Source organism: Falco peregrinus, chromosome 3 (assembly GCF_023634155.1).
Source record: "Falco peregrinus isolate bFalPer1 chromosome 3, bFalPer1.pri, whole genome shotgun sequence".
NCBI classification, from domain to species: Eukaryota; Metazoa; Chordata; class Aves; order Falconiformes; family Falconidae; genus Falco; species Falco peregrinus.
The window spans coordinates 56,752,284-56,778,367 of NC_073723.1; the positions used below are offsets into that span (position 1 = coordinate 56,752,284).

Consider the following 26,084-nt stretch of genomic DNA (forward strand, 5'->3'; position numbering starts at 1 on the left):
TCCACCCTACATATTTTTTCTGTATCTAATTTATTCTAAATGCCTCAATGGATGTACTTTCCAATTCTTTTATAGCCTTATTAGAATTGCTCTAAAATATTAACTGTTTTGCAGAAAGTTTAAAAAACAAATTTACTTTAAAATAATAATTAATTTTCATATTTACTCCTTCCATTATTGGTGGAAGGTACACATAACAGTATACATGAGCCTATATAGATACTTCTTCCATCGGTCTGATTTACCATCTAGGTCTTTGCCACACATTTGGCAATGACTGTGATTTCTGGTAATATACTACCAATTACAACTATCACTGTATTAATAACAATAATAGCGGAATAGCAACAGTTACAAAGAAATAATATTTTTTTCAAGAATAATTTGATGCTGAAATGGCCTGTTGCAACCCAGAACCAGACGGTCTTGGATAGGTTTATATGCATACATGATGTATATGTTAGTGTTCTATCATACCAAGAAGATATAAACAGTACGTATATTCCATATATAAAGATTAAAAAACCTCCCACCCTCAACAGTTAATTGCACTTGTATGGTCACAGAACAAAACACAAAGTTTATTGCCACTCTTACTCTGCAAATAAGTTCATGCAATTCTTTCATGGTCTAAGAGCAGGCTTCAGGACTTGAGCAATGAAGTGAATGCTTTCAGCAAAGGCACATGAATTATTAACATGTATTGTTAGCTGCAGTGGTAGAATACTTACAGAATGAGAGCCAATGCTGCCTGAAGGGTCACATTCACTGTTGACACCTTATGAAATTAAAAAAAACAAACACATTGAAAGATCTTTTGAAAACAGAGCTGTGGAATGTAGTGGTGCAGAAGTACAATGTAACAGGTGTGAGTTTGAAAGAGATTTTTAGTATGATTACCTTGGAGGGACTCAAGAATTTTAAACTTCAAGACCAGCAGAAGCCTTTAATAATGATTTTTCAAATGTGTATTTAGCCTGATTTAGACTATTTTGGTTTGGTATGCAAAGTAGTCACTTGGAAAAATATAGCATTAACCTACAGAATTGAGAGACATTTTCTTAACGCTCCTGTGCCATCATCTAAAAAAGGCTTTACTCTTATAGTTCACTTCATGAAATAGCATACAGAATGACAAACAAGCTCATCTAATATGTGCTCCTGGTGTGTCCCTCCCTTCCTCTCTCCCCATGCTTCATTGGGTTTCTGTAAAACTTTGCATGCAGCAGACTGCCCTGGAGAACCTTGCAACAAAAACAGGGGCGACCCAAAACAGGATTTTCCCTCAGAAGTGTTACCTTCACAGTAGGGGAAACTGTCAGCTGCAGAAAGGCATCTGTCACACCATCACCCCATGATGCCCGTTTGACACTTGCACTGCCCTGACGAGGAATTGCACGTGCCATGCTGGGAACCGTCAGGAGAGCACTGACAGGCTACACAACAACAAACATAGACGGGGTGGGAGAGTTCACCCTGTAGGTACCAAGCAACCCCCTTCCAAAAATTTAGTACTGTAGTGGTTTTGAATATTATTTGTCTATAAAGTGTTCTTCATTTTTCTTTCCAATAAATAACTCACAAAGTCCTGCTATAACTCACAGGGTCCTCACCCCTGCTTGGAACCTATGAGTTTGAGGTGATCTGTACCATCTTGCCATTGTTTTCTTCCCCTGTTCTTGACAGAAACAGGTAGGATTATCTGGAACTGTAATAAATCTATCTTCCTCAACTTCTTTGTCCCATCCTAAGAGCAGGCTTGGGTTTGGCTTCCTGCTTTCTTGATCTTCTTATGGTAACAAAAAGCACAAGGCAAATGCTGTAATTAGACCTGCACTTAAAAATATGGTTGCAAAATATGCCCATCACACCTTTGGATCTGAGGGCAGAGGAGGCCAGAAGCAAGCTTGGAAATACACCATGCAACAGTCCTATTGTTTCAGACTCCTATGTAAGGTCGCACTTGTGCAATGATTTATACACATAGGGTAAATAAGAATAATGCCACACAAAAAAAAAAAAAAACCACAATGTTGCTACAGCCTAGGGAACTAATCCTTGCTCATATAGAGTCTAAGGGTGAAAAGATTAATGACAATTATTTTTGTAAAGTAGTAGACAGTCTCCCAAAGAAAGAGAACAAACATGTCAGATTATTTTTTTGCTGTGGTTGTGGTGACCAGTAATTGCAGAACTCTGAGGATATATTCCTTAGTTAGCACTAATCTTTTGACTTCTAGGAAAGAGCAGTCCTGTTGATAATGATCAAGTAACTTGCTGATTTTAAGGACAGAGCCTGCAGGTTTCCCTCTGCTTGATGTGAAAAACCTATACTCACACTCTGTGCCTGATCAACAGATTCCCATAGGCAGTAAAAATTGTTGATGTGATGGAAGATTAATAGAGTTAAGCCCTTCTAGACTAGAATTTATGGTGCAGTGTTGGCACATGTCAAGAGCACACACTAATGTACTTAAAAGTTTACAGGACAGTGTATCATACAGAAGCCCAAACCAGCTGAAACACAGCTTATGTTCTATAAGTTAAGTGAGCCAGAACTCATAAAGGTAAATGCCCATTGTCCACCCTAAGCTGTAGATTTCATATTTTAAAAAAGAGATACAACTCCACCAAGGCCAAACTCACATGCCATGCTCACATTAACCCAATCAGCACAGGAACAGCCACGGTGTGCCAGGGAGGACTACCAGAGTGTGTGCCTGCCAGGAAGCCATCTGCAGTGCTACTGTTGCCGGCTTTGGATGGAACAAAACTATCATGGTAACATAAGTAGTTTTAGATGGAAATATATTTGAGAAAATTTGTTTTCTTCTGTATTGCAGAAATAAGAAGGCAAACCCCATTAAAGGAGGAAAGGCTTTTACTCACGCAAGCAGCTGGGATAGCTGTAATAACCTGGAGCGCACTGGTCACATCTAAGTCCAGCGTAGTTACTATGGCACAGACACTGACCTCCAGGACCACATGTATTCTCCACTGAGCCAACAGCATCACAGTTACATTCTACACAGAAAAAAAACCCCAATAACTAGCCTGACAGGTACCTATCTAAACCAGCAGTTACTTAAACCAGAAATTGCCAAAAAAGTTACCTTTGAATGTAAAGCAATCATGAGGAAACCAGATGAACCATAAATTTACCACCAAAAATAAACATCCTGAAGTAGATGCTTACACTGCAATTGCCTCCTCAACCACTTATAATCAGGCTCTTACTGCAATTCTATAATGTACAGTTCAGAGATTTAGTTTGATGCCTTGCAAAAAAACAGTGTAAGGGACAGAAATCCATCTTACAATGGAAAGAACACCACATGAGAGAAGTACTTAACATCTTTAAAAAATAACCTCTGAGAAACGTCAGCCACAAAGCTAGGCTAAATCTAATGGCTAACAAGAAGCTTATTTGTAACGATTCACAAGCACAAGTTCATGATGCACAAAGTAAGAACTACTGACACCTTAATTCTACAAGCAGGCTAGTGTACTGCAGCAATTTGCATGTAATACACAAGGCATGTTGTCAGACTATAACAACAAACTTCTCTTGGAGTTACCACTAATTTAGGCTAACAGCTCTATCACATAAGATAAGATGTGCTATTTTATTGAAACGATGCTGGACATTACACAGGGTCACACTTTATAGGTACATGAATGGGAACCCAGCTGGGAATCCCAGCTGCCCCCAGGTACAAACCAAAGTGTTGCAGTTAAGGATTTTATGACTGACAGAAATGGCTGACTGACAGAAATACAAAACACACACTGTCTTTCTGTTCCGTGTTCATGTTCCTGGTTCCCCCTTTTGGTTCCTCTTTCTGCTGTAGTCAAGGACATCTGACTTTGCTGTGTTTACTTCAAAGACGCCTGTAAAGACACTGGGCTTCCTAGGAAGTTAGTATAAGAGAAATACGGAGACTGAAGCTTACAAAAACATCACCTAAACTAGAGGCCACCCCTAGATGAACATTATATTGTATTCTCTCCTCATTTTAGTAATACTGATTCATTTAAAGCCTTTATTTTGATATCACTCCTATTGAGTAAAGCTTCTATTGGGTTCAACAAGGTAAGAACAGAGATATCAGTTCTAGCTGAAGCAGCCAAAAAGTTATAGATCTACTTCCCCCCTGAAGATGACAGCTCCAAACTGGAGTAGCAGGCTGGGCTGTTCACTTTCCACCACAGCTTGCAGCATGCTGCGTTAGTTCAAGTTTAAACCCATGGCAGCTTATTTTAACAGAACAAGCTATAAACGGCAGCAGTTTTGAGTAATCCCACTGACTGTGTTTTCAACTATTTTTATCTGTCTTTCACAATTTATTTCTGCATCGCCTTTTAAGCTTTCATGTCTCTCTTCAGCTTTTGGCATTAAAAGTTCAAACGTATTCAGTACAGGTTTGATTTACCTTAAGGCTGCTACCTGATTCAGTTCTAACAAAAAAAGAAATGGTTAGAGTATTTTAAAACCACTGAACAGTGTGTACCAATGCAGAATCCTGATTTTATGTTTTTCATTAGAAAACATTAATCTATTCCAGACCATAAAGACACCATCATGTGGTATTTCTTCATTCCACCCATTGTGTTTGGTACCACAAAATCTTTGCAAGGGCATAAAGAATTCTGTTGTCCTTTCACAGGAGATAAACAAGTACATTAGTCCAAAAGGAAGGAGTCTGCCATAGTCAACAATCAAAAATCATGAGATAGAAGAAAGTAAATCATAATATTCTACATAAATCTTGTTAAGCTGCACAGGAAAGCACATAACAGAACTCAGCAATATTCTGTATTCTTTCTCAATGTAAAATTCACTAAGGATTAAGGGCCTCTCTCTGCAAAGGCAGACAAAACTTAGGGGCCAGGTAGGACTTACTGCATTCCTCATACACACATAAGACCATTATGGTATTCATGGCTGTATTTCATTGGTTTCCCTCTCTTGTAAAAAGCAGCCTAGAGCTTGGTGGCAGGTACACTGGTGAAATCCCATGGAGATCTTTCATATTTCATGATCACATGGACACAGGTTGGCTTGGTGTCTGTCGGACGATCTTAAGATGAGCGAGAAATCACCATGAAGGACAAAATGGGAGCTTCTAATTTTCAGATTTACAGAACACACATTTTACAAGGTACCAAACAAAGAGCCTCTGCAAAAGTAGATTAGCGCTTCACAGCTCTGCTATGCCAGTTCTTTAGTAGTCAAGCATGCTCTCTTGCTGTAAGCCTCCATGTGAAAACAGCTTTCAAATCCTTTGGTTATTAGTAAGACAGCTGTGCTGACTGAGGCTATATCAGTCTGACCATGAAAAAAAACCACCCAAGCTGTGAGAAAACAGACTATACAGACTATATAATTCTCCCTTACTATGGAAACATCCCTGGAATTAGAGAATTAGAATATATGAAGATTTCACTGTAGGGCACAAGAATCCCTTGCCCATTTACTGCTGTGAACAATGCTTCACCCACCGCAAAGACATTATCTGAAAAACACTCCTGTCTGCCTTTTCAAGGGCTTGTTTGATGCTGTACATGCAATTGGCAGCCTTACCTGGACAGGCAGGGAATGAGTGGTGGCCTGGCTGACAGCTGTCACACTGAAGTCCAGCCACCCCTGAGCGACAAAGGCATCTCCCAAGAAAATCGCAGACTTCGGGCTGGGTACCCGCCAAGTTACATTCGCACACTACAAATGAGAAAAGACATTTCAGGGGCAGCCTCTTCACAGGCTCTCTTCTTTTATCTTTCTTGAAATTAGAAAAAAAAACAAAAACCAAAAAGCAATCCCCTCATGCGCAACGGGACCAAAATCTTCCCTTCAGATTTATTTTGATTCACAACAGCTTTTATTGATTGCCCACATCAGTAATAATTCAGCATTGAGGGAGAGCTTAATGAAAGAGCAAAAGAATCTGGCTTGAAGTAACTACTGGGTTCAATATCAGTGTTGCACTTGGTCTGTCTTCACTCAGAGTCTGATTATCAACCCCAAGTAGTATGCTAGCTATTGAAAGTAGTTCCGTCCTTTTTAAGACTAAAATGAAACAATTTATGGTTTGGATTTACAATCTCATCTGGGAGGCATTAATAAAATGCCTAAAAAGACAATACAGAAATACTTAATAAAGTTTTAAAACAGTCAGTTTTCTACTATTGATTAGAAAGAGCAGCATGGTGCATCAAAGTAAGTTTGTAAACCCAAATTAAACACAAATTTGTTTTGTTTTTTTTTAAATAAGGGTAAGTAATAGAAATGTTCCCAAAGGCATTCTAAATTTCATTAATGTTACTAAATGAAGCTCCAGACTGGAGTCTGACAGTTGCATCACAGACAGAAATCAAGGAAATAGGGGAATTTTTAGATAGAAATCTCTCCTCATCACATCATCCCTTCTTTAACTTCTGTGAGTTTTGGGAGAGCCCCTTATGAAATCTCTGTGGCAAAAGAACTTCATCCTTCAGCATAAAACTTGGGTCTGTATTTTGTGAATACGCTTACTGATAGGGAACATTTGGCTTACCCTGGCAGAAGGGGTAATGAAAATACCCAGCTGCACAGGCATCGCAGGAAAAACCCCAAAATCCAGTTCGACATCTGCACTGTCCGGTATTTCCATCGCAGTCACCACCCAGCACTCCTGTGCCGTGGCACTGGCACGCTGAGGAGCACATTTGTAAAGAAAACATTTGCAGCGTTACGATCTTAAAGTTCCTATTACACTTGGAAGCCAATGGCTGGCGTTTACACCAGGAAGCAGGCTCCAAACATTAAAGAAACTACGGCACTTACGCAGACACTGGGGGCCAAAATACCCTGGTTTGCAGCCACCTTCTAGTTACAAAAGAAAACAGAGAAAGGAACAAAGTTAGTGCAGAAAAATCATGCAACTCCTTGTATTTTTGCAGAGAAAAACAGATCAGTGCTAAGTAATTATTATTCTTGAACCAACAAAACTATTTGTATGACCCTCACATGGAAATCTCATTTAAAAAATTAATAATCTGTAATTGTGCTTAGCCTGCCAGCACAGATTTACAATTTCCACAGACACAGATGCTTCCACTTAGAGGCAGCTGCCTTTCTTATGCCTTCAGACTCAGATGATACTTGTTGCAAATGTAAAAAGCTCAAATTCTGTTTTCTCCTGTTTATATTTACTCATTTTTCTTTGGAGTTTTCTTTCTTCTTCCTTTTAAAAATATGTGAAAGAAGGGGATGTGCGACACAGCATACCCAGAGGCCTACCAGGGCAATTATTTTGGATGCCATACGAAGGAGATAAGTGGTACAGGAGACTGAGTCTTTGTGGGCTGTGATGGCAACTGCAGACACTTTCAAGAAAACAACTGAGACTTGTAATACATGGATTTGTACTGTCTGCTTAGATATCAGTGTCTGCTACATTCACAGAAGAAAACACTTTTTCATTTCCCAACATAAACTCCAGTTCTAGTAAAGCTAGTAGAAATAAAGGGGAAGAATGTTGATTTTAGGATATGAAGAAGATTTTGAGGCTTTTTAATTCTGAAGTGTGTTACAAGAATGTATGTGATTAAGTGCTAGCTGTGATGATGTCTCTGTACTGCAGTATAATAACATATACTAAAAAATATAAGCCCACTGAGGGAATCGTATGGATTTCAGGCAGCTTTGCAGTGGGCTAAATAAGAAATGTGTAGCTCTCTTAGAAATCAAAGTCCTTCACTGCCAAGGGCAACGTACAATTTGCCAGGTGCAAGAGGACAGTCCAGAGGCAGAGGCTAGTTAGCCTTAAGAAAGAGATTTACACCACAAAGCAGCAGTTGTTGTGTCAGAAAGCTGTACATGTCAGAAAGTCTTGATGGATCTGTTCATAAGAGCACCAAACAAGACGGTCAGCCTTTGCAGATGTTTGCCAGAGGCTGGGAAAAATTATTTTGATCCATAATTCTTTCTGGAACTGGCCCACTAAACTGTTTAATATGAACATGACACTATGATGAACTTCTGGCAAGAACAAAGGCTCTCTGAAAGATAAATACCAACAGTGGCAAAATTACTACATAAATCTCCATGAAAGAGCAGGCACCACTGAAACAACGAAAAATAGCAACATGGGATAAAACAGTGATATGGGGAAAAAAAACCACCAAGAACTTGCCTATTATGTCACCAGCCACAGCATCTCTTGGATTTGGAGAAGTAAAAGGATATACAGGAGTATCTTTAAAACAAAAGAAACAATGAGGTGTATTTGAAGCAGACACATTCATTTCAATGACAAACAACGAAGTCACCTCCTGTCAATATAAAGAGAATGATATTCACATGACTCTAGTAACCAACTTTAGCTTAGTTTTCTTTCAGTTACGAACAACACTTTATTTTTAATCTCCAATTCAGGTACAGACATCTCAAAAGAACAGTATGAAAGACCAGACACCATTTGGAAATGCTACCAGGTTGCTTTCTGGCTCCCTACCCTTTTGTGCAGAAAGTTTTCTTACGTTAGACAGTATTATGAGACCTATCTAGGGAGCTCCATATTTATTGCACATTTTCTGCTTCCAGCTGAAGGTCCGTCTCCTGCTATGTGGCATTATCACTCACTACCTGAACTGCCAGAATTCATGACATGTTGGGTGCTTTTTATTTGAGAATCCTCCATATTAGGAATGGGAAAGACATCCTAACAAACATTCCTCCACCAAGATGGGATCCAAAGTTGATGAGCTACAAACATCAGTGGCACCTAGATCAGGATCTACCTGAGCTGAACTTAATAAAAAATGTTAGACTACAAACAAGAGGATACATGAGATATGATAATCTAGAATGCACTGTACAGAGAGGATTTATTCTATCACAGCCATTGAATTCAAACAACATTCAACTTTTTACACTGTTTTTTCCCCCTTTGTTTTGCATTGATTTCCCTCTTCTTCCATTTGCATCATAGTACCTCTCTTTTAGTCAGACCTCAGTTCTTGCTCCAGAACAATACCTTGTTTCTCAACTGTCAGAAACTCTCTTCTCCTGAAGGCACAAAACATTCCACTGGTGCATTTTTAGAATTTGTTCATGGAGTCACAAGCTTTTATGCAGCCAACACAATCCTGGTATTACATTTTCTTCTCAGTTATTTTATATATAATTTGTTTATGGGGAAACCATTTAAATTTCTGAATTCCCAACACTTAAATTTAATCTCCTTGTTTTAAAGTAAGAATCTGATTTTCAATTAGTCAATAGCATTAGATAGCATCTATTACCATTTTCAATAAATGGAACCACTCAGCAGTTCTACATCACATCGTTTTTTCTAATACGTTTGTTTCCTTTGGATTTACAAACACCTTTCCTTCAACCACTTTTAAAAAAATCTGAAACAAACTGGAATCCTTCCTTCAATCACATATCTACACCTATCTGCAGTCCAGTAGAAGTAAGAGAGCACAGCTGAGAGCCTTATGCTCTGCCAGGAGAGCCCTTCCAACATTAAACAGGCACTATTTTAGAATTGTTTATTTTAGAATCCTCTGAAAGCCCACAAGCTTTGTTTATCAGGGATGCAAGTTCCAAATCCACCCAAATTAAGGAGAACACATAACCATTTTCTCCCCTCTCTCTCACTACGGTCATGTTCCACTTCCTAGTCCAAGTGCTCTTTATACCTAAAGGCCCTGAGACACATTTAAACAATTTGTCTAGGGCTATAGGACTAGAGTTCATGACTTACTGAGAGAGAGGCTGTAGCCATGATGAAGATGTCTAAAATGAACTCAGAATTGTAAGAATGCAGCATGATCTATTTGATTTTCAAGTAACTGTTGTTTTGTAAAATAAATCAGACTCTTCAGTATCATGACAACTGGTTTATCAGCAAATGTAAACGTATGAAGCTGAAATGCCAGAAACTGTTAATTCTTTAATGGAAATTTAAAACACAGGAAAGAGGCATTTTTATTTGAATACTTACGCACACAAAATGGATAACCATAGAATCCAGCAGCACAGCGTTCACAGCTTTCTCCCTGGAAATTCTGCTTACAGAAGCAGCGGCCAGACCCTTCCTCACAGCCCTCTGCACGCTCCGAGTTACAACTGCAGGCTAAGTAAGTATCAGCAATTAGGCACTCCTTTGAAAAGAATTAATTTGCCTTTTACAGCAGTGCACCATGGAATTATAATAGTAGATTTGCAGATGTGAATGCCTCATTATTTGGAGAATTAACATTTGCACGCTGTTACATATTTTCCAAGTACTTTATATCACCAGTCTTTGTGATACCCCTTGGAAGTAAGACCCATGTTATTTTCTTAGACTGTTTAGGTTTTTTTAATTCAGAAAGCTGCATGTTATTACTCCACAGCACTGCAGCCACTACCTTTTCTGTGGCATCCACTCATTTCACTTCATGGTCTAGGCTAAGCACCACGCTCCATCCACCTTTCCTTATATACCATGTCCAACATTCTAGTAGCACGTCACAGCTGTTGACTTCTTGTTCATTTCAATACCCAAACACAACAAACCATAGCTTCCTCCTACCTGTCACAAGGATCCTTCAGCCTGTTTGTAATTCAACCCTTATCTCTCACCTATACTCAGGTCTTCTTTTTCAAATGTTACATTAGTAATTATCCTCTTGCATCATTTATTAGTTGTTAGGTTCAGCACTGCATAAAACAGTAGTGATCCTTGTGACCATTTGAGCTATAGAATAAATTTTTCAAGTGACCAAGAGCCAAAGGATACCTCACATCTACATCAAAGAGCAAAGAGAAGCAAGGTCATGAGGGTAGGAAATGAGAGTAGCTTCCTAGAGGTCAGGCCTCCTCGCTGTGGTGTGTGTAGCAGCACCCCAGGCTTACATGATCCTATCTCCTCAGAAGACTTTTGTGGCTTACTTCCTCTTATTGTCCTGCTGCTAGTCTGAAGCTTTAGGCTCATATGACACATAAGTTAATACAAATACATTTAAAAGGGTCTAAAGGAACACAAAAAATCATTTGCAGTTGCTCTGCAACATCTTTTGGTCACTCTACCATTTTTCCTCCCCAAAGGATGCGTCCCATGCCTTGATTACAGCCAACCCCTCCCCACGCCACCACCATGAGAAGATACTTAACAGAGAAGGACTCACGTATACAGCCATCAGGAGCTCCTGCTGAAACACCGTAAGGACGATAGTAACCCTTTGCACACTTCTCACAGTTAATACCAGCTGTGTTATGCTGTGTAATATAAAACAAAAGGAGAATATGAGATATAAGGGGAAATTTGGAAGAATTAAGAAACAATAACATCCTTTACCCTGTTTCTATATACAACTGAGAAAGGATCAGCACAGGAGAAAAATGGAATATGGGTGCAATAAAGACCGCGCTCATCATTTGGTGTTCTTTATCCACCTGTCCTCTACAGATTTCTGTAGCATGGTGTTCTCACATAAAGCAGCTGAATTTTATCTTTAAACCATTATAAAAAAGAGCTATTAAAAAAAAATATAGGGGAAAAAAATCTCTTTTCCCTGTCACATCTCTCTTTTTATGGTATTTTCTTATCATAACGCATATATCATTCAGGGAACTGCATCATAAATTAGCCCTCATACTATATATTACTTTTTTGAATATTCTATGCCTAAGATCAGCAACATCAAAATAAACCAAAACCTGATCAGTCAGGTCAGCACAAAGCAGATCTTCCATTAGAAAAGTATATGTCTCTAAACATGTGTTTCAGGCACACAGAAAACATATCGTAATTTGAACTACAGCAAAACCATGTAACACCCCTCTGAACACAGTCCTGAGTGTGTTTCAACTCCTGCAGCAAAGCTCTCCCCTGCGGTGGGGCAGCAGCAGCATGCAGCTCCGATGGTATGCACTGGTTGAGTAAATCATGGTCACAAGGCATCCTGGAGAGCTCATAGTCTCGTGAGTAGGGAACTGGAGGGGGAAGCTTTGCCCTGGAGCAAGCAAAGCAGCTCCCACCCACTGTTTAGTTCCTCCTTAGGAAATGTTGCAATTCAGGGCTGAGCAGGGACCCAGCACTTGGGGCTGGTGGGGCAGTTCATGAGCAGGGCACCCAGGATGCTGCTGGGGCTGGCTGCTGCTCATGGTTGGGGTTCTCAGTTTGCACAGCAGTTTTGGGTTCCGTCTCCAGCTCTGCCAGGAGCCTCCTCTAGCACCTTCAGATCTGAGCTGCTAGGAAAGGCTGACACGAGATCAGGGAAGATGATGCTCGCATCACACAGCAGACAACAACAGTGGTTGCTGCAGCACTTAGCATGGCAGGAGCACAGAGGGGACCACCATCTCTGCTCAAGACTGTGTAGGGCTACTTGGAGATTGTGCAGCAACGGTCTCAACACATTGCAGGGCACGTTCTTTGGAGACTACCAGTGCTAACTCCCACAGCACGTCAGAGGCCCCACCCCAGACAGAGCTCCCAGAGGTGGATGCCGCTCTCCCAGTGTGGGCTGTACAGTGCCTGGGCCTCTCCCTGGAGCTTAGGGCAGGGGATGAACTTGTGCAGAGCTTGAGGGCGGGGATCAGAGAACAGACCAGCACAGCTGATACTGCAATAGGTGTCTGTTACAGACTGCTTGAACAAGGCGGCAAATGAAGCCTTCTTTTGGGAACTAGGGAAAGCTTCGGTACTCGTGGATGACTAACAACCTCAGTATCTGCCAGAAGGGCAATGCAGCTGGGTGCAAGCAATCCAGAAGTTATTTCAAAAGTATCAAAGACAATTTCTGGATATAGAGGTTCATGAACCAGTTAGGGGAGATGTTCCATCCAAATTGAGACCCACTAACAAGGAAGAACATGTGACGGTTGAGGGCAGTCTCAGCTGCAGTGACCCCAAGACTGTGGATTTCAAGATCCTGAGACAAGTAAGCAAGACCAACAGCAGAAATACAGTCCTGGGTCTTCAGAAAAGTAGATTTTGGCTTGTTCAGGTATCTGCTTACCTAAAACTGGCCTAGAGAGGAAAAAAGAACAGGAGAGCTAGTTGATTCTCATGGACAGCCTCCTTAGGACAACAACAGTTCTTTCCAATGTGCAGAAAATCATGCAAGTATGGTAGAAGGCCAGCACAGATAAATACAGAGCTCCTGATTGATCTCAAACTCAAAAAAGAAGTACATGGAAGGTGGAAGCAGGCACAGGCTACTTGGTGGCAATACAAAGTCTGCCCATACATGCAGGAGTGGAGTTAGGAAAGCCAAAGCTTAGCTGGAGTTAAAACTAGCAAGGGAGGTGAAGTGCAAAAAGAAAGGTTTCCAGGAGTACAGCAGCAGCAAAAGAAAAGCTAGGCCCATTGCTCGGTGGAGAAGGAGATCCAGTGAACAAGTGATCTTAGAACACATAAAGGAGAGGACGGTGATTGGACGTATTCAACATAAATTTACCTAGGGCAAAGTATGCCAATCAACTTCATTGATCTCTGTGATAAGATGACCTGGTGCTGTGGACAAGGGGTGGGCAGAGCCACCAAGATGGTGAGGGACCAAAGCACATGACATCCAAGAAAAGGCTGAGACAGCTGGGTCTCTTCAGCATTAAGAAGAGAAGGGAGAACTTACTGCTACCTACAGCTATCTGATCGGAGGATACAGAAGGGATGAAGCCAGACTCTTCTCAGAGGTACACAGCAATAGGATGAGAGGCAACAGGCACAGATTGGAACATGAAAAACTCCAATCAGGTATTAGGGAAAAAAATTTATCATGAGGGCAGTCAAACACTGGAACAAGTTGCCATGAGTGACTGTGGCATCTCCATCCTTGGAGATGTTCAAGGCTTGACTGAACAAGTCCCTGAGCAACCTGATCTAATTAGACCTGCTCTGAGTAGGGGGTCTGACTGTGATTTTCAGACCTCCCTTCTTACCAGATGCTAAAAAAATTGAATGTATCTTTGTATGCAACATTTCAATTCTATCTCTTCTTCATTTAAGCATCCATTCCCAACACTTTTTTCCCTGACACAGGCAGAAAAAGTAAATTAAAATCCATGTGCTTTATCCGGGGTGGGGAGCTATAATTAGATTCATGGTAAACTTATTTAATCAGCGTAACTTCCACAAAATTAGGTTACAAACAATTAGTATCAGTCATCTAACCGAGACTCACAGATTTAGATTAATTTTGCTCTTTTCTATCCTGGAAGCAATATAAGAGAAATGTTCTTACATGAACAAAGAGCTGACAGGAAAGACCAACATGATAAGTCTTACCAGACTGCATGAATAAAGTTCTGCACAGAAAAGTCAATTAGAAGACAAAGAACATTTCTTCTTCTCATGCTAATAAAAATAACTCTACTGTCTTCTGACTGCCTTTTGGACAATATCTGATTATATTGTGGCTATAAAATGGAAAACATACCCTATAAATTTTACTGGATATTTCCTTTCTTTTGTTGCTTAAATGCAGCTGTATTTTTAAATACACAACATGGCAATACATAAATCATGATGCATAGGTTTCATAGGAACATAGGCTTGGTGATAATTTTCCCCTTGAATTACATTCTGGTCAGTTGTTTGTCATACTTCAGATGACTTGACAACAAAAGGAAGACAAATTTCCAAATAAGTCTGGGTGTATTTAACCCTGAGATCACTAAGCCAATGAATAATTCAGATGGTAAAGGACCTCAGGAGGTCAGGTAGTTCAATCCCACTCAAAGCAGAGGTAAGTCCAAGATTAGACGAAGTTGATCAGAGCCTTGTATGATCTTTCCTGATAGTAATTAGCCAGAGCAGAACAAAAGTTACTCAGGATGACAGACATTCTTTCTCCTTCCGAGAATATGTTATCCATTAATGACAGATACAGTATAAAGTCTCTGATTCCAAATTTACATTTGTTGATTCAATCCAACCATGCCTCTAAGATAGTTATGGGGCTGGAGCACATGACATGTAAGGAGAAACTGAGGGAATGGCTTTGGTTGGCTTGGAGAAGAGATGTTCAAGGAGATGTCTAATTAGAGGTGTCTAATGGTAGTTTTTCTCTACCTAAGAGGATGTCACACAGAAGACAGAGCCAACTCTTCTCAGAGATGCACAGCAAAAGGACAAAAGCTAACTGTCACAAGTTGCAACTGGAGAAATTCCTACTGAACAGTAACAAAAATCTCTTTACCATGAGAGCAATTAAGTGCTGTAAAAGATTACCCAGAGTCTGTGTAATCTGTATCCTTGGAAGTTTTCAGAACTCCACCAGATGTTTCTCAATGCAACCTGATAGAACTTTGCATGTGGCCTTGGTTTGAGGGGAGCACTAGTCTAGATGACTTCCAGAGGTCCCTTCTATGACTCTGTGCTTCTTCAATATCTATAAGCTTCCTTCTTGGTATAGCCTATAGCCTCCTTTATTTCTGCTGATGAGGGACAGCCCTCTGTCTTTTGCTGCAGTAAAGAACCAGCTGGCCTGAGCTGGAATTTTATTTGGTTAATTTTTTTTCCTTTGGTTAAGTAGGGAAATGGCAGGCTTTGTAATAACAGGAAGGGGAACTTTTGTAGTTGATTTAACTGTTGCATTGTGTAGCTTTATTTGAATCACTCAGGACTAAGCACAAATACAATTTATATGTGTAATTTATATAGTAATAAGCAATGTTGTATAATGTAAATTATTTTCAGACACCTGTTTCCCTGCTTTGAGCATCAGTGACACCACCAGAGAAATTGAGCTATTGAGACTGGTCAGCCTCTAAACTGCTGGTGTAGACACAGTCCCACTTCAATAGCCCTTCTTCAAATGTAATTTATTTAAACTGACCAAAACGACCTTTTTACCTGGCAGTTAATGCAGACTCCTCCACCTTCATAATACCCATGGATGTTTAAGCTTTCTCGGCGCTGATCAACATCAGCATCATAGTAGCAATCAGTGGCATGTCCATGGCAATTGCAGGCTGAAAAAGTAATATCCCAAGTCAGCTTTCTTTATTATGCTAGAATTTTAGTAATGTAGCAGAGGTGAAAAAGAAACTTAGATTTTTTTAATGTATACATATACTCAGGTATGTTGGAGTATGCTCAAACGCACATATTTACCTGTCAATAACTGGATTTCCATACCAGAAACATGGTAAGATCACGTAGACATGAAGAAAACGTGTTGCTAGGCTTGTCAGAGGAGGAAACAGTTGTACCATCTCAAAACTACATATTTATGCATAAATGCAGAACAAGGAAGCTCCAGAAGAATGGTCTCAGCAGTTTTTTAGAATTACTAAAAACATGTTCAAGTGCTTATTCTGTTTTTCCATGCCTCAAAATACATCTTGGCTCAAGCATGTGCACTAAATCTTTATTTAAAATAAACAATTATAGATAAGATATACACATTTGAATAAAAAGACCTACATCAAAGAACTCATACTCAGCTTAGATACAGATATACCAGCAAACTTGGCTATACATTTACCCAGCTGCTGTCTTCTGAACGGAGAAGTTTTAAGCACGAGTTCATCCTACTTCTTGAGAATTGTGAATTCAAAAAGTATGGTATGAGTAACAATAATACCACCACCAATAATAATATACTATTATTATCTAGAAAAGGATAGAATTAGGTGACTGAGATAACTCATTTCCCCAGTATATGGTTGTTTAAAGTCTCAGCTGTGATACATTTTACTTTAGGTAGTTTGTGGTTAGCTCCTTTCCTTTACTTTTGCCTTCTGTTAAGCCAAATAAAAGTAACAGCTGAACTCACAGTGGCTCTGAATCCATCTCTACACACATGTTCTGCTACACTTTTAACTCCTTCGAACAGCTGTTAATATTGCAGTGCTCAGAAGAGATTGAGAAGTATCTATGAGGCTTTGCTTGCAGGCACATCAGCCTCACAGATGCCTCAGCTTAGGAAATTCATCTCTCAAAAACATCTGAGATACATCCACTGATATATCCACTTGTGGCCTTATACAGGCATCAGCTGGCTTCATCAACCTCCTTACATCAAGGTGGGAAACCTAAATCCCCAAAACCCTTTGCTGTTTTACCTTTGGCAAAAAAGGTCTAGCAATATAAATCCTAGAGCCAGCCCAATAATGCTTTGCTTGCAGAAGAGGATGGATCTGAAAAATAGCTCCACACTTTTTTAGTTCCTGCAAATACAGTTTGAGTAAAGGGTGATGGAGGTGTGTATCTCATCTTAGTTAAAACTAATCTCCTCCCATTGGTCATGCAAAGCTCTGCCTGTCTTCACTGAAATCTTCCAGAACTATAACATAATTCTGAGTAGAAGTCAACCATAACAGCAAGCAAACAGAATAAATCAAACGACAGGGCCATGGGTTTGCCATAAAGTTACCTTATTGTCCTTTTTTATCTGATCCATCTTTCCTCGCTGGAAAGGAACAACGGGAAATTTTTTTTAAAGAATGCAGGAAGCAAAAAAGGCTTCCCCAAGCATCTGGGTGTTAAGTGAGCTTTTAATGATAGATATTCCAGCACCCCAGGGAAACCTTCCCACGAAATTCCTGAAGTTTTGACTTTATAAAGATATGACTTCATGTTTAGGGAAATCCTGAAATCCTCCCTTCATCTTGACCATGGGATAAGATACTCTGGAAGTATCCTTATCTGATAAGATACTCTGGAAGTATCAGGAACCCTTATCAACGGGTTCCTGAAAGCACTTCAAAACAGAAGCTAAGGGTCCTGACCCTTTCTTTACAACAAGGGAAGTGTATGGGAGATAATCCTTCCAAACTCTCTTCCAAGTATGGGGCATAACTGGGAGCACAACTCAGGGACAACTGATTCTCCATGCCTTGCTACACAATCATTCAGGCAAGAGAAGGGAAATTGGATCATTTGCTGTGTCTCCTCTATGTCTTTGTGTCTCAACAGCTTTGGGCAAGGAAACCTTTTCCTAGACACTACCAACAACACAGCTGGGGTGCTGGCCTGATATCAGGTTCCCTTACGGTCTGCTGACAGGAACCAGACAGGTTGAGACTAGGTTCCCTGACCAGGTTTGATAGCCTGTGAAGATCTTTTGTTCTTTTTATGCATATAACTCTCCAAGAAAATAAAACATTGCACATATAAGATGCTGGTTCAAGATACCAAGTCAGAAAAGGAAAGAAGAGAACATTAATAAAAAAAGAAAAGAAAAAGAAAGTATTTATGATGTAAATAAAAGCTCCTCTCCTCTAGGGCCAAAGCATCTGTAAGCTACAGCTTGCAAGTATGTCTTCTAACAGCCGTGGGAAATTATTTGCTCTGATTACAGTAATAGCATTTTCTCTCACAGGGAAACAGAACCCCCTTCTACCTCATCAAGCATCTTCTCACCACCCTGGGCCATCTGCTGATGCATACGGTACTGGGAAACTCAAAGCAAAAGGTTGGGTTTATCCCTACAAGCTTCCACCAATCTCTTTCAATCAGTTTCTCTCAAGGAACCTCAGTTAAAGCTTCCAGGAAGCTTAACGAGGTTGCTTTAATTCCTTCACTACCTGCTGCCAGGAAAAGAGGTCTGCACCTGGCAAATGCTCTCAACAAATCACCTCAAACTGCTAGGAGCAATCCATACTAAAAAGGGTATTTCTTCAGAGGTAGTTAGAAGCGAAGTTGTTTTGGCTCAGAATCTTGTAGATGATCTTCTAAAACCATGACATTATTTATGCTCTTTGTCTATCTCTTTCCTGGCAGAAAATGCTTTCCTTTCAAAGAGGGGAATTTAAATGAGGTTTCAAATATTGTCCAAAATTTGTGTCCCAACATGCTTATCTTCTATCAAACATTTTAATCAGCTTCCTCCCCCACCCCCAATACTCACTCTTAGTACTGCAGTTTTGGTTAAACAAGCCACCTCTTTATTCCTCAAACTGATTATATAGGTGCATCACTCTGGCTTTCAAATAAGGTTTCCCTGTTAACGGTTTGTACCCACTGGCTATGCTGCTCTCAGGAAAGGCAGACAAGGAAAATAAATAAGGCCAGACAAAGAAAGCTGCAGGCTGGCAACACATTTGCTCAGAACAGGATGTGTACAGAGATGGCAACAGATATCTGTACCACACTCTTGGTTTCTTGCTAGAAGGATGCAAAACATCCATGTGTGACAGTATGTGCCCCTCCACCAAAAGAGGGTCCATGCCGTTATTTTGTATAACAAAAAAATGAAACACAGGTGTGGTGGGTTGACCTTGGCTGGATGCCAGGTGCCCACCCAGCCACTCTATCACTCCCCTCCTCGGTGGAATAGGGGGTAAGAAAATAAGGGGGAAAAAGCACTCATGGGTCAAGATAAAGGCAGTTTAATGAAGCTATAGCAGAAATCACATTTGTGGAAGCAAAGGAAACAAAAGATGTTATTCTCTACTTCCCATCACCAGGCCATGCTTGGCCACTTCCCAGAAAGCAGGGCTTCAGTCCACATAGTGATTGCTCCAGAAGACAAATGTTGTAAATAATGAACGTCCCCCCTTCCTCCTCCTTTTTCTTAGCTTTTCTATCTGAGCAGATGCCATATGATATGGAACATCCTATTGGTCACTTTGGGATAGCTGTGCCGGTGACGTCCCCTCCTAAGATCTTGCCCACCCCCAGCCTAGTGGTGGGGGGAGATGGAGGAAGGCTGGACAGACAGCCTTGATGCTGTGCGAGCACTGCTCAGCACTAGTCAGAACACCCGTGTGTTATCACCGCCAGTCCAGCTACCCATACAAGCGCAGCACCGCGAGGGCTGCTGTGGGGCTCAGCCAGACCTAATACAACAGTGGAAGTGGGGGAAAGGTCAGTGGATTTCTCCAGCTTGACTACTCAGTCTGTGGGGCTAAAGCACTCCAAATTTCCAACTGCAAGCACAGGAAGGGGTGCAAGTGTGGAATTGCCAGGGCTTCCCATCAGGTATACCTTTGTGCCCATTTACACATGGTCAGCAGAATGGAGGGCAGCTCAAGTGCCTGTAAGCTGTGGCAGCCTTGAGCAATCTCTTTGCAATCTGAGCACCGAGAGGCTGGGTGATGGGAAAGCAAATTCTGAAGTTGTACAGGATGCCTATAGCCTCTGCTCTGCTGGGGGGATCCACAATCTGTCAGCAGACAGCTATGACTGGGGACAGATGTTGACTCTCAACGCAGTACAAGAAGGCTTCCTCATGTAATATTCTCACACAAATGACTATTTTCATTGTTTAGTATGAGAGAAGAACATAAATAATACTCACTGCATCATCTATTCCTCATTTCTGTATGGAAAGAATTTTCTCAGTACAGAAAAAAGGTGTTAAAACATGTAGTGTGCTAGTTACGTTCCATGGACACGTGTGCTATGGCTAACTCCCACCCTCTTGTCAATGTCCCTTTTAACCTAGCATCTTTTAGGCTACTCACGTTCACATATGTTTGTGCTCCCAGCTGTTGCAGGTTGCCACTGTTTCTGATTATATCCAGGGCAGCAGTGATCACAGGTTTCCCCACAAGTGTTATGCTGACATTTGCACTGAAACCTAAGGAAATGAAAGTCTCTTATTCTACTGAAGCTGGATTTAAAGGTTTTTTTCTTAATTTTATTACAGTCCAAGACATACACCTAGCGTGAAAAGGACAGGACCTAAGCTCACACGTAAAGAGGTCAAATAGTAATACTATAACATTTTGGAACTTTCCTAAAATTCTTCATGGTTGATTACTTTAATCATGTGATTGTGAGTTTATTAGCACAGATTACTTATAGAGAACATTTATAATTGGATTCAATAGACTGGATTATGAAACTTTATTCTAGAATATTAAATCAAGATGATAGATAACAGTTTAGGATGTATCCTAATTTAGTTTCATTCCAAGGCTCAAGCTTGTTGATGTACAGTAAATCAAAATATTTATCACCTTTATATGCATGCCTTCATAACTTTTTCATTTTGCTTTGTTTACAATAATTTTATTCGTGTTTTTAATAAACCAAGATCATAACTTTATCTTATTATTTTTAAAATAGTGCACACTATTCATCAAGAAAATGTAGTTCATTTTTTTTATTTAGCTGAATACCCTACTGAAGGGCAAGCTTTCATTATGGGCTATGTCTTACTATCATGCATAGTAACTGAATCCCAGGAAGAAAAAGACCTTGAGACTGGAGAGGCCTTTTCCAATGTTCCTCTCTTATTTGTATAGTCTAATAACCAAGGGGCAATAACTTTTTTTTTTTTTTTTTTAATATAACCATCCTATTCCTGTAGATTTCACACATTCTGTAATTTTCTCTAGCATAGACATCTGGAAAGGAACCACCCATCTCCCCACTTACTCTCATTAGACCACAACTGAAAATATTGCATTGTCCTGATAAAAGTTTGCTTCAATGCCACTGTGGATAAGAGCAACAGCTGGTTTAAAACCAGGCTTTTAAAATACATTTTAGACAGCCTAATTACTCACAGTCACTTCCTTATAGCAGATAAGCCAAGGACCCTGATCTAACTCCTTGTGAAATCAATATGGAAATCACAAACTTAACAGGGAAAAGGAACAGTTAGTTCAGGTTTGTTTTTATTTTTTCTAGTAATGATCAAAAGTCATTGGATCTTGGCTGAGCTCAGTTATAGTGGTCAGTATCTCCAGGAAGTTCACTTTGTTCTTGAGATGGGCTTCTAATTCCTGCTGTGGGAAGGTGATATCAACCCATGTTTTCCAAAAAGACCCGAGTTTCTAAGAAATTATTCCATCTGCCAAACTCTTATTTCAATTAAAAATTAAAAAATCTAAGTAAAGACTTTATTATTATTATATTTCACATACAATATCTCTTGAAATGTTTTCTTGTCAATCATTAGCAGATTCTATGTTTTTTTAAACATAATGAAAAATCCCTGTAATACTATAAAATTTTATAATAAAAAAGGTCTTTTGAAAACATGCATGTATTGTTTTCCTCTTATTAAATTAATGTTATGTTCAGCTTACTTACTGGTATTGGTTTTCACCTCTCTTTGCATTACATACTTCAGCATGACCATGGCAAACACATCGACCACCAATACTGATGTCCTTTATACTGTAGTAATACTATGGAACAAGCAAAATAAGTATGTATAGGTCTTTACTTACTTGTATTATGTCAGAAATATCAACATCAGATTGTTAAATCTTGCTTATCAGAATTTTAAAGACATGACTTTACAAAGGGTCAAAGTCAGGCAGCCAATGGTCAAAACTCTGTTGATGCCTGTATCTCAGTATGAGTACCAGCAAATCACAGCCAATACCCATGGGGTGCCTGATAGTAACAGGGTTGTGCAGCTCGCACCAAAGGCATATCGCTCTAGTTCTCAATTCCCCAGCAGCTACGCAGCTGCCAGTACCCAAGCCCAAAGCTTGTTCAAAGCCAGGTTGAGGATGGAGATGTAAAGTACAGTCAAAGCATCAATTTGTGAGACTGTGGTCTGGTCAACAAACAGGACATGTTGGTTTGGGCAGTGCAGTCTCCCCATTCAGTCAGACATGATCACTAACACTAGAAAAAGATGGAAATCACCAGCCTGGTCAAAATCACTCATGACTGAAGCTGGATTTGAAATTCTGACCCAAAACTGAACCACTCTGTATCTCATCCACATGCCTTGCAGGCACCCAGGCAACAGAAGATAAAATTTAATTGGTTCAACTCAATGAAAATATAATTACTGTATACATAGCAATAGTAACTTCTGCATATATTTTTGTAGTTCAGTTGTTTCCTCGTCTCACTTAGAGCACCAGGCAGAACAAAGGGATGGCTGTAAACTTTGGTCTCTACGCAGCCCCAGAAAAATTAAAGAGGGATATTTAATGCCACTGGAGGATGAAGAGAAAAATGGTCAGAACATCCTGCAGATATATGTCCTGTGCTCAATCCATTCACAATACATCCCTTCTAGGTGGTATGTAGGTGGTAGGACTCTCCCGATGGCAATCTTTCCCCTCTACTCAGCACTGGTGAGGCCACACCTGGAGTGCTGTGTTCAGTTCTGGGCTCTCCAGTACAAGAGAAACATGAACATACTGGGGAGAGTTCAACAAAGGCCCACAAAGATGATGAATGGACTGAAGCATCTCTCCTATGAGGAAAGGCTGAGAGAGCTGGGACTGTTCAGCCTGGAGAAAAGAAGGCTCAGGGGAGAACTTATCAATGTGTATAAACACTTGAAGGGAGGGTGTTGAGAGGGCGGAGCTGCACTCTTGTCAGTGGTGCCCAGTGACAGGACCAGAGACAACTGGCATCAACTGAAAGGCAGGAGGTTCCCTCTGAACATTAGGAAACACTTTTTCACTGGGAGGGTGGCTGAGCACTGACACAGATTGCCCAGGGAGGTTATGGAGTCGCCCTCCTCGGAGATACTCAAAAGCTGCCTGGACATTGTCTTGGCCGACTGGCTTTAGGTAGCCCTGCCTGAGCAGTGGGAGTTGGACCTAAGGACCTCCAGAGGTCCCTTCCAACCTCAACAACCATTCTGTGATTAATTTCAGTTGCATATACACTCTCTCCTTTTACGTAGGTGGAGCTGGCCGGCACAGACAAGGTGCTTCCCCAAGGCAGAGAGCTTTTCCAACTAGCTCTCTTTGCTCTAGGCAGGTGAAGAACAGTAGGTGGGATATACAGACAAGGAAATGTTTTTTGCCTTCTCTATTCAGATATACACGTTCATTTCCAACTGTGCATATCATTTTCATACTGTAAGTAAAACTTAAAAGTAAAAGCTTCCAGTGTTGTCGGCACAGCTAGAAATTATCACTGTGACTCTTGCCAACATATTTAACAGTAGTTTTAGGTGTAAGAGTCTTCACAACCTGGTCTATGGTTTCATAGAGCTTTGCAGAGCCATGCTTAGTACCAACAGCAGCTGTACTGTCACTGCTCAGTAATAAGTCAAAACAGCAGTTAGCAATAGGCCAAAACAATTAATAGGCCAAAACAATTAACAGGCCAAACTGCCACAGTGTAGACATAAAATATACTTGATATGATTTAGTGTGTTGTGAACTTAAACCATTAACAGGAGAAGCCAGGCAGTTACTTGGATAGGAGAACAGAACTGGTCTGGTTTTCATCTGTTTCTGTAGGAAGTTTAACACAAAGATTTTCCTTAAGAATATTAACTATTTCCTAGACTTTGAAGGTCTCCACAATAAAAACTTGCGCTATCTTTTAACAGTTTAATAAAACACTGGACATTTCATTCATTTAGCCTACATCCCATGGCTATGATAACATCAGAAGATTCTTACATTAAATCTGTGCTGCTTGCCAAGAAAACTAAATACTGCTTTTACATCTGCCTGTGAGCAACATCTTAAAATTTACATAAGACAATAAAGGTACTTAATAGGAGTGCTATCAAGTAACTGGAATAATTTTATGTTTTTCAATGCTGAAACCCTCATAAACATTTGTGTGGTGCCTCACCCCAGGGTTTCCTCCAATTGTTACTGAATCTTCATTTTAACTGAAAAGGTTAAAAATAACAATACAATATGAAGTCTGCAATCTCTCTAAGTATATGAATTTCTATGCAGTGTTCCCTTGAGGGAGCTGTATTTCCTTACATTCCCCCACTGAATGGGAGTGGGACTTTGGCTTCTAAGCTCCTGAATAGCCCAAAATCCACTGAAACCACCTAGGCATCTCAAACAATTTGTGGTAAGACAGTAACTTTTAAGTATGCCCTTTGATTTCTGTTCCTTCAGAAATTCAGGTGCTGTTTCCTGAAAATCTTTCTTTGAGTAAATAAGGGAAAGTAGTGTCAAATAAAGCTGAGGATATTCAGTTCCTCAGTTCTGTGTAAGATAGTTTAGAAGATTTCCGCTTTGGCTCCTTATAGCTCCCTATGAGGCACCCAACTTCCTTCCGTATTTGAAAACAGGGAAAGAAGACTGTCTATTACAAAATTATTAATCTTTACTTGCCCTCTACGCTGACCCAATTAAGTTCTTGTCTCAAACAAACCTGGAGAAAATATGCAAATTTAAAGGTGGGTCACTAAGTTTCAATTGTTAGTACGTTGCAAAGGGAAAACATCTAGATCACTTTTTTTGGTCTCTTAACACGCTGAGTAAGATTGTTGAGTATATCTCAGCAAAAACAGTACTTACTCTACGGGTTACAGTGGGGTCTCGTTGAGCTTTTGATATCAAGTGTCCAAGAAGCGTATTAGTTCTGAGAAAATGAAGGCGGATATTTGTTGCTTTTGTGAATTCTCGAAGACTAGGGGAGTAAGTGAAGTTTTTTGCTCCTGGGCGACCATTTACCAAAGATACTACAATCTAACAAAGAAGTAAGCACATTTTTGTTAAAATATTTCAACTGCAAGTGTCAGTAGCAACACAGAGCAAAACTAATAAGAGAAACCAAAAACTTGCTACTGTTTCTAAGCATGTTTGCAGTAACAACTACACATTTCATACTGAAGCCAGGACATCAGGAAAAATAGTGTTGTTAGTCTTGGACCCTCCTGAATTCTCATTACTCATATGGCACATTGGGAAACAAAAGTGCTTCTATCTGTTTTGAAAACAGTAGGTATAACACACAAAATGTACATTTTTTAATATTAAAAAAATAACAGGAATAGTTGCAAGTAGTTATATTAACAGTTGATAGTGTCAATGGGAGCTTTGCCTGAGTAAAAACATCAGGTCTTGGCTCTTTCCCAAAGCACATTTATTTTTGGGTTAAGGCACAAACATTCCTGGAAAATATTATTGTTACCACGTCCAGTGCCTGGGAGCATATTAATGGAAGAAAGTACACAGTGTTGCTTTAGAAAATCCCCTCACATGAAAGCAGGTTTATCTGGCTTTCAAAACAGGGGCTCCAGTAATTTTTTTTAATTTTTTTTAAAGAAACAGATGCCAGTAGCTTAGCATTCATGAATCTCTATTAACAATCCAGCGTGTGTATACAGGACTGAGTATGAGAATTTCATTTATTTATAACTGACCAGATAATAGATTTCTATTTTCAAATGGCTGCTATAATCCAAAGCACATAAGGGAATGGTGACAGCTCTGATAGCAGCAGAATTCCTTTAGGAACATAATAGGT

General features: G+C 40.0%; 1 protein-coding gene across 1 annotated transcript in view; it reads right to left on the reverse strand.

Moving 5' to 3' along the window:
• LAMA3 (laminin subunit alpha 3) overlaps positions 1–26,084 on the reverse strand; it is a 123,068-nt gene that overhangs the window by 79,132 nt on the left and 17,852 nt on the right. The window contains exons 5-16 of the mRNA XM_055800349.1: positions 25,133–25,303; positions 21,972–22,069; positions 20,393–20,508; positions 15,834–15,952; positions 11,161–11,251; positions 9,993–10,124; positions 8,175–8,237; positions 6,824–6,865; positions 6,555–6,692; positions 5,585–5,719; positions 2,890–3,024; positions 732–778 (exon numbers count right to left, since the gene is read on the reverse strand). Coding sequence (XP_055656324.1) covers positions 732–778; positions 2,890–3,024; positions 5,585–5,719; positions 6,555–6,692; positions 6,824–6,865; positions 8,175–8,237; positions 9,993–10,124; positions 11,161–11,251; positions 15,834–15,952; positions 20,393–20,508; positions 21,972–22,069; positions 25,133–25,303 — 1,287 coding nt within the window. The remainder of the gene's footprint in view (positions 1–731; positions 779–2,889; positions 3,025–5,584; positions 5,720–6,554; positions 6,693–6,823; positions 6,866–8,174; positions 8,238–9,992; positions 10,125–11,160; positions 11,252–15,833; positions 15,953–20,392; positions 20,509–21,971; positions 22,070–25,132; positions 25,304–26,084) is intronic.